Here is an 11,430-nt window from a genome sequence, read left to right on the forward strand (position 1 = left end):
CGGAGAGACTGGATTGACTGGGCCTTTATACACTGGAGTTTAGAAGGATGAGAGGAGATCTCATAGTAACATATAAAATTCTGACGGAACTGGACAGGTTAAATGCAGGAAGAATGTTCCCGATGTTGGGGAAGTCCAAAACCAGAGGACATAGTCTTAAGATAAGGGGTAGGCCATTTCGAACTGAGATGATGAGGAACTTCGTCATTCAGAGAGTTGTTAACCTGTGGAATTCCTTACCGCAGAGAGTTGTTGATGCAAGTTCATTGGATATATTCAAGAGGGTGTTAGATATGGCCCTTAAGGCTAAAGGGATCAAGGGGTATAGAGAGAAAGCAGGAACGGGGTGCTGAAGGAATGATCAGCCATGATCTTATTGAATGGTGATGCAGGCTCGAAGGGCCGGATGGCCTACTCCTGCACCTATTTTCTATGTTTCTATGTTTCTATGTTTCTATGTCACTGCTTTCCAAATGCGCTGCCATTACATCTTTAATAATTGATTCCAGCATTTTCCCCACCATCGATGTCAGACTAATCGGTCTATAATTCCCTATTTTCTCTCTCCTTTTTTAAAAAGTGGGGTTACATTAGCTACCCTCCAATCCATAGGAACTGAACCAGAGTCCATGGCATGTTGGAAAATGACCACCAATGCATCTACTGTTTCTAGGGCCACTTCCTTAAGTACTCTGGGATGCAGAATATCAGGCCCTGGAGATTTATCGGCCTTTAGTCCCTTCAATTTCCCTAACACTATTTGCTGACTAATAAAGATTTCCCTCAGTTCCCCCTTCTCGCTAGACCATCGGTCCGCTAGTATTTTCGGGAGGTTATTCGTGTCTTCTTTAGTGAAGACAGAACCAATGTATTTGTTCAATTGGTCTGCCATTTCCTTGTTCCCCATTATGAATTCACCTGATTCTGACTGCAAGGGACCTACATTAGTCTTCACTAATCTTTTTCTCTTCACATATCTCTATAGAAGCTTTGGCAGTCAGTTTTTATGTTCCCTGCAAGCTTACTCTCATGCTCTATTTTCCCACTCCTAATTAATCCCTTGGTCCTCCTCTGCCAAATTCTAAATTTCTCCTAGTCCTCAGGTTTGCTGCTTTTTCTAGCCAATTTATATGCCTTTTCCTTGGATTTAATACTTTTCCTAATTTCCCTTCTTAGCCATGGTTGACCCACCTTTCCTTTTTTATTCTTACGCCACACAGGAATGTAAAATTGTTGTAGTTCATCCATGTGATATTTAAATGTCTGCCATTGCCTATCCACCGTCAACCCTTTAAGTATCATTCTCCAGTCTATCCTAGCCAATTCATGTCTCATACCGTCGAAGTTTCCTTTCTTAAATTCAGGACCCTAGTCTCTGAATTAACTGGTCACACTTCCCCAAGGGGCCCTGCACGACCAGATTGCTAATGAATCCTCTCTCGTTACACAAGACCCAGTCTAGGATGGCCTGCTCTCTTGTTGGTTCCTCGACACATTGGTCTAGAAAATCCTCCCTTATACACTCCAGGAAATCCTCCTCCACAGTATTGCTACCAGTTTGGTTAGCCCAATCAATATGTCAGTTAAAGTCACCCATGATAACTGTTGTACCTTTATTGCACGCATCCCTAATTTCCTGTTTTTACCATCCCTAACCTCACGACTACTGTTTGGTTGCCTGTACACAACTCCCACTAACGTTTGTGCCCTTTGGTGTTTCGCAACTCTACCCATATAGATTCCATATTATCCAAGCTAATGTCCTTCCTTACAATTGCGTTAATCTCCTCTTTAACCAGTAACGCTACCCCACCTCCTTTTCCTTCCTGTCTGTCCTTCCTGAATATTGAATACCCCTGGATGTTGACTTCCCAGCTTTGGTCACCCTGGAGCCATGTCTCCGTAATCCCAATTACATCATATCCGTTAACAGCTATCTGCGCAGTCAATTCATCCACCTTATTACGAATGTTCCTCGCATTGAGACTCAGAGCCTTCAGAGTTGTTTTTTTAACACTCTTTGTCCTTTCAGAATTATGTTGTAATGTGGCCCTTTTTGATTTTTGCCCTTGATTTCTCTGCCCTCCACTCTTGCTTTTCTCCTTCCTATCTTTAATTTCTGCCCCGTTTTTACTTTCCTCTGTCTCCCTGCATAGGTTCCCATCCCCCTGCCATATTAGTTTAACCCTCCCCAACAGCACTAGCAAACACTCCCCCAAGGACATTGATTCCGATCCTGCCCAGGTGCAGACCATCCGGTTTGTACTGGTCCCACCTCCCCGAGAACCAGTTCCAATGTCCCAGGAATTTGAATCCCTCCCCCTTGCACCACTCCTCAAGCCACGTATTCATCTGAACTATCCTGCAATTCCTACTCTGACTAACACGTGGCACTGGTAGCAATCCTGAGATTACTACCTTTGAGGTCCTACTCTTTAATTTAACTCCTAGCTCCCTAAATTAAGCTTGTTGGACCTCATCTTGTTTTTTATACCTATATCGTTGGTACCTATGTGCACCACGACAACTGGCTGTTCACCCTCCCCCTCCAGAATGCACTGCAGCCGCTCTGAGATATCCTTGACCCTTGCACCAGGGAGGCAACATACCATCCCGGAGTCTCATTTGCGGCCGCAGAAACGCTTATCTATTCCCCTTACAATAGAAACCCCTATCACTATAGCTCTCCCACTCTTTTTCCCGCCCTCCTGTGCAGCAGAGCCACCCCTGGTGCCATGGACTTGGCTGCTGCTGCCCTCCCCTGATGAGCCATCTCCCACAACACTACCCAAGGTGGTGTATCTGTTTTGGAGGGAGTTGACCGCAGGGGACCCCGGCACTACCTTCCTTCCAGTGCTCTGCCTGATGGTCACCCATTCCCTAACTGGCTGTGTAACCTTTACCTACGGTGTGACCAACTCACTAAACATGCTATTCACGACACCCTCAGCATCGTGCATGCTCCACAGTGAATCCATCCGCAGCTCCAGTGCCACATTGCGGTCTATCAGGAGCTGCAGCTGGATACACTTCCTGCACACATAGTAGTCAGGGACACTGGCAGCGTCCTGATTTACCACATAGCACAGGAGGAGCATGACACGGGTCTGTGCTCTCCTGCCATCACTTAACCCTTAAATTAGCCTAATTGGTAACAATGCCAAAGGTTTCTTACCGATAAGAAATGGATTTGTTAAGCTAAGGTCGTGTCTGATTAACTTGATTGAAGAGGTAACAAGGAGGGTCGATGAGGGCAGCGCGCTTGATGTAGTCTACATGGATTTTATCAAGGCTTTTAAAAAGGTTCCACATAGAAACATAGAAAATAGTGCAGGAGTAGGCTATTCGGCCCTTCGAGCCTGCACCACCATTCAATATGACCATGGCTGATCATGCAACTTCAGTACCCCATTTCTGCTTTCTCTCCATACCCCTTGATCCCTTTAGCCGTAAGGGCCACATCTAACTCCCTTTTGAATACATCTAACGAACTGGCCTCAACAACTTTCTGTGGTAGAGAATTCCACAGGTTCACAATTCTCTGAGTGAAGAAGTTTCTCCTCATCACAGTCCTAAATGGCTTACCCCTTAACCTTCGACTGTGACCCCTGGTTCTGGACTTCCCCAACATCGGGAACATTCTTCCTGCATCTAACCTGTCCAATCCCGTAAGAATTTTACATGTTTCTATGAGATTCCCTCTCATTTTTCTAAATTCTAGTGAATATAAGCCTAGTTGATCCAGTCTTTCTTCATATGTCAGTCTTACCATCCCGGGAATCAGTCTGGTCAATCTTCGCTGTACTCCCTCAATAACAAGAATGTCCTTCCTCAGATTAGGAGACCAAAACTGTACACAATATTCCAGGTGAGGCCTTACCAAGGCCCTGTACAACTGCATTAAGACTTCCCTGCTCCGATACTCAAATCCTCTCGCTATGAAGGCCAACATGCCATTTGCCTTCTTCACCGCCTGCTGTACTTGCATGCCAACTTTAAATGACTGATGTACCATGACACCCAGGTCTCGTTACACCTCCCCTTTTCCTAATCTGTCACCATTCATGGTAGGCTGATCAAAAAAGTAAAAGCCCATGGGATCCAAGGGAGAATGGCAAATTGGATCCAAAACGGCTCAGTGGCAGGAAACAAAGGGTAATGGTTGAGGGGAGCTTTTGTGATTGGAAGGCTGTTTCCAGTGATGTTCCACAGGCTCAGTTCTCAGCTCCTTGCTTTTTGTAGTATATATTAATGATTTAAACTTAAAAGTAGGGGGCTGATAAAGAACTTTGCAGATGATACAATCTTTGTCAGCGAAGATGAAAGCTCCAGACTGCAGGAAGATATCGATAAACTGGTCAGTTGGGCAGAAAAGTGGAACATGGAATACAATCTGGAAAAGTGTGAGGTAATGCATTTGGGGAGGAGCAACAAGGCAAGGGATACACAATAAATGGGAGGATACTGAGAGGTGTGGAGGAACAGAGGGACCTGGGAGTGTATGTTCACAATCCTTAAAAAAAGCAGGACAGGTCGATAAAGTAGTTAAAAAGGCATATGGAATGCTTTCCTTTTTTAGCCAAGGCATAGAATATAAGAGCTGGGAAGTTATGCTAGAACTGTATAAAACATTAGTTACGCCACAACTTGAGTACTGTGTGCAGTTCTGGTCATCACATTACAGGAAAGATGTGATTGCACTTGAGAGGGTGCAGAGAACATGTACAAGGATGTTGCCTGGACTGAAAGATTGGATAGGCTGGGGTTGTTTTCTTTAGAAAAGAGGAGGCTGAGGGGAGATTTAATTGAGGTGTATAAAATTATGAGGGGTCTAGACAGAGTGGATAGGAAGGACTGATTTCCCTTAGCAGAGGGGTCAATAACCAGGGTGCATAGATTTAAAGTAATTGGTAGAAGGCTTAGAGGGGCGATTAGGAAAAAAAAAATTCACCCAGAGGGTGGTGGGGGTCTGGAACTCACTGCCTGAAAGGATGGTAGAGGCAGAACCCCTCATCACATTTAAAAAGTACTTGGATATGCACTTAAAGAGCCGTAACCTACAGGATCTGGAAGGTGAGATTGGGCTTGGCCTCCGCCTGTGTCATAATTTTCTATGATTCTATGACTGCCCACCTCCAACTGGCCTCCGCCGCCCCCCCGCCGCCACCACCACACACTCCCACGATTGGTCTCCTGACCTGCCCATCGCAGCAGTTGATCAATAATGTCAGCTGATTTACCCATAATCCTCTGCACTCCAGAGACCCCTCTATCCATTTACCAGTGAGACTGAGCACACAGCAGGGCTGTCGTGCATCCTGAGTGTATTACGGCCCCTCTGTGTGCTCAATGTTGCTGTGACTCTGACCAGAAACATGCAGCAAGTGGTGCAGTTCCTTCAGTGTTGCTTGCAGCAGTGTCTGGGAGTTTACTTTGCCTCTCCTGGTGTCAGCTGTGGCTCAGTGGGCAGCGCTCTCATCTCTAAGTCAGAAGGTTGTGGGCTCAAGCCCCACTCCAGAGGCGTGAGCCCATAATCCAGGCTGACACTCCAGTGCAATGCCGAGGGAGTGGTGCACTGTCAGAGGTGCCGTTTTTCAAGTGAGACGTTAAACCGAGGCCCCGTCTGCTCTCTCGGGTGGACGTAAAATATCCCATGGCACTATTTCGAGGTAGAGCAGGGGAGTTCTCCCAATGCCTTCCAGAGTTCATGGATATCATGGAGTCATTAAACAAGAAATCTTTCGCTGACAGTGGTCTCATTTATAATTAACAGTAATCCGGATTCCGTAATATATGGCGGAAATGCTCCAACCTCAGTTGATTCCCCTGACGAGAAGATGCCGACCCTAATGAGCTTGCATTAGCAAGGGTTTTTCAGCAATTAGTCAAAACTGATGCAATAAACGCAGGCTGACATCTTGCAATGTGAGGACCTGCCCAGGAGAGATGGATTGAAAAACCCTGAGCCATACTGTGTGACAGTGATAACTGGACCCCTCCTCACACATTACAGATAACAGCCCCTCCTCACACATTACAAATCCCCTGGGAGGACAGGCGTACCAACGTTAGCATCCTCGACCAGGCCAACATCCCCAGCATTGAAGCACTGACCACACTTGATCAGCTCCGCTGGGCAGGCCACATAGTTCGCATGCCAGACATGAGACTCCCAAAGCAAGCGCTCTACTCGGAACTCCTTCACGGCAAACGAGCCAAAGGTGGGCAGAGGAAATGTTACAAGGACACCCTCAAAGCCTCCCTGATAAAGTGCAACATCCCCACTGACACCTTGAAATCCCTGGCCATAGATGGAGGAAGTGGAGGAAGTGCATCCGGGAAGGCGCTGAGCACCTTGAGTCTCATCGCCGAGAGCATGCAGAAATCAAGCGCAGGCAGCAGAAAGAGCATGCGGCAAACCAGTCCCACCCACCTTCCCTCAATGACTATCTGTCCCACCTATGACAGGGACTGTGGTTCTCATATTGGACTGTTCAGCCACCTAAGGACTCATTTTAAGAGTGGAAGCAAGTCATCCTCGATTCCAAGGGACTGCCTATGATGATGAACTGGCCCTCTCCTCACATCTTACAGGTAACAGCCCCCTCCTCACACATTACAGATAACTGGCCCCCTCCTTACCAATTAATATATATTTTCTGACAGCCAGCGTGAAAATTCATCTCAAGGTTTGGAGTGAGAAGATGCTCACAAATTAGAGAGACAACTTTCAAAATGCTCCATAAAACCTACCCCTATGGCCAATAGCAAGCTTATGATCACCCCGGGTAATATCTCCAGCTTTGGCACAGTGTCCATGTTTTTCCAAATAATGAAGTGTAATGTATGCACCGGTGAGTATGCTCACAGCTTTGTAGAGATGTGTTTGCGGATTCCCAGGCCGCCTGCATTTTAGTGCGATCTGGAGGTGTCCGTGTTCCATGTTTTTATACAATAAGTGAGGTTACAGCCCCTGTTCTATTATTTGAAGGGGCTGCTCCTCGATTTTTGGCTGCACTTCAGTCCCACGCTCCTGATCTTTGAGCACCCGGTGCGGAGGGGAGCGGGCAGGTCAGGGGGCCTCCTCGTAGGACTGCTCCTGGGCCGGGCCAAGGTGGCCATTAACCGGTCCAGGCAGTGGGCGGTCGAGGGGGTCGTTCAGCCCGATTGTCTGCCTCTCTTCCGCGGTTACATCTGAGCCAGGGTGTCCCTGGAGATGGAGCACGCGGTGTCCACCGGTACGTTCACGGCCTTCCATGACCGGTGGGCACTGGAGGGACTGGAGTGCATTGTCACCCCCGGCAACCAAATATTAATTTGATTTATAAGTTTTTTAGTTGTGTCCCTTTAACAAGAAGGAAACTTGGTTAATTGTATGATTTAAAATAGTTGTAGAGCTGTTGCATTGTGAGTGGCTTGGCCAGTCACATGATGTTCACAAGACTCAATAAAACCCCAGTCAGTAGGGTCTAGGTCATCCACGATGAGGTATGCATGTTGTGAGCCTAGTGGCTGAACTGGTAATGTGTAGTGTGATTATTAAACTTTTGTTAATAAACCAATTAATTTTTAATAGCAATGTGTTGCTATGAATTATTAAGCAAAGAGCCCATGAAGCTAATACCCTACACAAAATATATCAACCTGTCCTTTGCCTGGATGAAATGTAAATGTGTTCCCTTTTTCTAGCCTTTCTGCTCGGAAGGAAGAAAGAGAGGAGATGGCAGGAAGGCCTACAGAAGAGACCAAAATGGAGACCACCGTGGAGACCATTGAATCTACTGAAGAGAGGTCAGTGGATTTTTTTGCCTCATTGCAGCCTTTGCAAACACAACTACACTCGTGAATTTAAAGGGGCAGTCTTTGTAAGAAACCATCCACCCAACGCTTTCGTTATTGTCCACAGACCTGACTCATTTCCTCTACTAATGAGAGGCTTAACTTCTTCACGGTAAAAAGATTCCTCATGAGATGTCTTAATGAAAGTTATGGGCCTGTTTTATCCAAAGTTGACAGCCATGTTAGCAGAGCACACAGAGAGGAGTTTTTAAGCTGAGAATATCAACAACTTGCACCTTTCAATGTTTAGATATATTTTTTAAATATTCTGAGGTGCTTTGCCAAAAGCAGATGGTGGGGGAAGGATGTGGTTGGGGAAGGGGTGGGGCGGCGGGGGTAGTTGCGGAGGGAGTGGTTGGGGTGCAGAGAGGGGGGTGGGCAAGGGGGGTGGTCGGGGGAGGGATTGGGATGGGGGGAAGGGGGTTGGGGAAAGGGGTGGTCGGTGGAGGAGGGTGGGGGGTGGGTAAGTGGAGTGGTCGGGGGAGGGAGGTGAAGCTGGAGGGGGGGTATGGGGGCTGGAGCAAGGGGTGGTCAGGGAGTGGGAAGGTCGGGTGAGTTGGGGGGGTTTGAAAGAAGGCGAGACAAAAGTGGAGAGAATTTGAGGTGTGACCAAAGCTTGGTCAAAGAGGTAGATTTTGAGGAGATTTTCAAGGGGAGGGGGGAGAGGGAGGTGAAGCGGCAGGGTCGGGGAGTGCGGGGGGGGTGGGGTTAGAAAGGGAATTCAGAGAGTAGGGTGCAGGTGGCTGACTGACCTACCACCAGCGATGGGAGAGGGGGTGCATAGGAGAGTTTATTAAACATCTCATTGACACAGGAAATGAAAGCCTAAGGTGTGATGATGCAGGTGACACTTCCTGTATGACATCATGTCACCTTTTCATGTCACCTTTTCCTCCCCCTCGTCCCTCGTCCCTCGTCCCTCGTCCCTCGTCCCTCATATCGAGGATGACTTGCTTCCAAGCCAGAAAAAGGATAAGTTCACAGGTGTGTCAATGAAGGACCTAATATTCCAGATCCAAAACTCGATCCTGAAGGGTGGAAGATGCCTGGGCGTGGATTTTTCTAACGTGAGGTGACCATTGCACACCAGCCACCACACGGGCTTGACAAAGCTAGGTCTTGGTTCAGTGGCAAGGGTTAACCAGGACGATTGGAGACCAGCTCTGCTGCACGGACCTAGTGCGCGCACATATTGCAGTATGGGCTGGCCCGTCCTGGCCCTGAACTCACGCCTCCCCTGGACCCCAAACACATCCCTCCACAATCTCTCGCCGCTTGTTCGTCCTGACTTCACCGCTCCTGCTGTACCTACCCACGCTCCAATCACCGAGCTGGACCTTGCTGACGTCACTCTTCGCTGCCGTCGCCCTCCTGCGTCAGCTCGCGCTGTACCTTGCCGTGGTATGCCACTACACTGCCCATGGCCACCGCAAAGGATTCTTAAAGGGTTGACAGTGGATAAGCAATGGCGAACATTTAAAGATCACATGGATGAACTTCAACAATTGTATATCCCTGTCTGGAGAAAAATAAAACGGGGAAGGTGGCTCAACCGTGGCGAACAAGAGAAATTAAGGATAGTGTTAAATCCAAGGAATAGGCATGTAAATTGGACAGAAAAAGCAGCAAACCTGAAGACTGGGAGAAATTTAGTATTCAGCAGAGGAGGACAAAGGGTTTAATTAGGAGGAGGAAAATAGAGTATGAGAAGAAGCTTGCCGGGATCATAAAAACTGACTGCAAAAACTTCTATAGATATGTGAAGAGAAAAAGATTAGTAAAGGCAACGTAGGTCCCTTGTAGTCGGATTCAGGTGAATTTATAATGGGGAACAAAGAAATGGCAGACCAAGTGGTTCTGTCTTCATGAAGGAAGACACAAATAACCTTCTGGAAGTACTAGGGGACCGAGGGTCTAGTGAGAAGGAGGAACTGAAGGATATCCTTATTAGGCGGGAAATTGTGTTAGGGAAATTGATGGGATTGAAGGCCGATAAATCCCTGGTGCCTGATTAGTCTGCATCCCAGAGTACTTAAGGAAGTGGCCCTAGAAATAGATCATTTTCCAACAGTCTGTCAACTCTGGATCAGATCCTATGGACTGGAGGGTAGCTAATGTAACACCATTTTTTAAAAAGGGAGGAAGAGAGAAAACAGGTAATTATAGACCGGTTTAGCCTGACATCAGTGGTGGGGAAAATGTTGGAATCAATTATTAAGGATGAAACAGCAGTGCATTTGGAAAGCAGTGACAGGATCGCTCCAAGTTAGCATGGATTTATGAAGGGGAAATCATGCTTGACAAATCTCTGAAATTTTTTGAGGATGTAACTAGTAGAGTGGACAAGGGAGAACCAGTGGATGTGGTGTATTTGGACTTTCAAAAGGCTTTTGACAAGGTCCCACACAAGAGATTGGTGTGCAAAATCAAAGCACATGGTAATGTGGGTAATATACTAACGTGGATAGAGAACTGGTTGGCAGACAGGAACCAGACAGTCGGGATAAATGGGTCCTTTTCAGAAGGCAGGCAGTGACTAGTGGAGTGCTGCAGGGCTCAGTGCTGGAACCCCAGCTCTTTACAATATGCATCAATGATTTGGATGAAGGAATTGAGTGTAATATCTCCAAGTTTGCAGATGACACTAAACTGAGTGGCGGTGTGAGCTGTGAGGGGGATGCTAAGAGGCTGCAGGGTGACTTGGACAGGTTAGGGGAGTGGGCAAATGCATGGCAGATGCAGTATAATGTGGATAAATGTGAGATTATCCACTTTGGGGGCAAAAACGCGAAGACAGAATATTATCTGAATGGTTGATGAAGTATAATGTGGATAAATGTGAGGTTATCCACTTTGGTGGTAAAAACAGAGAGACAGACTATTATCTGAATGGTGACAGATTAGGAAAAGGGAAGGTGCAACGCGACCTGGGTGTCATGGTACATCAGTCATTGAAGGTTGGCATGCAGGTACAGCAGGCGGTTAAGAAAGCAAATGGCATGTTGGCCTTCATAGTGAGGGGATTTGAGTACAGGGGCATGGAGATGTTGCTACAGTTGTACAGGGCCTTGGTGAGGCCACACCTGGAGTATTGTGTACAGCTTTGGTCTCCTAACTTGAGGAAGGACATTCTTGCTATTGAGGGAGTGCAGCGAAGGTTCACCAGACTGATTCCCGGGATGGCGGGACTGACCTATCAAGAAAGACTGGCTCAACTGGGCTTGTATTCACTGGAGTTCACAAGAATGAGAGGGGACCTCATAGAAACTTTGAAAATTCTGATGGGTTCAGACAGGTTTGATGCAGGAAGAATGTTCCCAATGTTGGGGAAGTCCAGAACCAGGGGTCACAGTCTAAGGATAAGGGGTAAGCCATTTAGGACCGAGATGATGAGAAACTTCTTCACCCAGAGAGTGGTGAACCTGTGGAATTCTCTACCACAGAAAGTTGTTGAGGCCAATTCACTAAATATATTCAAAAAGGAGTTAGATGAAGTCCTTACTACTAGGGGGATCAAGGGGTATGGCGAGAAAGCAGGAATGGGGTACTGAAGTTGCATGTTCAGCCATGAACTCATTGAATGGCGGTGCA

The 11,430-nt window shown here is 47.0% G+C and overlaps 1 protein-coding gene across 1 annotated transcript in view; it reads left to right on the forward strand.

Moving 5' to 3' along the window:
* The window catches only part of LOC139272565 (regulator of G-protein signaling 17-like), an 81,842-nt gene that overhangs the window by 24,143 nt on the left and 46,269 nt on the right, over positions 1 to 11,430 (forward strand). Inside the window, exon 3 of the mRNA XM_070888632.1 lies at positions 7,690 to 7,791. Within this exon, the coding sequence (XP_070744733.1) occupies positions 7,690 to 7,791 (102 nt within the window). The remainder of the gene's footprint in view (positions 1 to 7,689; positions 7,792 to 11,430) is intronic.

Source organism: Pristiophorus japonicus, chromosome 9 (genome assembly GCF_044704955.1).
Source record: "Pristiophorus japonicus isolate sPriJap1 chromosome 9, sPriJap1.hap1, whole genome shotgun sequence".
Classification (NCBI taxonomy): Eukaryota; Metazoa; Chordata; class Chondrichthyes; family Pristiophoridae; genus Pristiophorus; species Pristiophorus japonicus.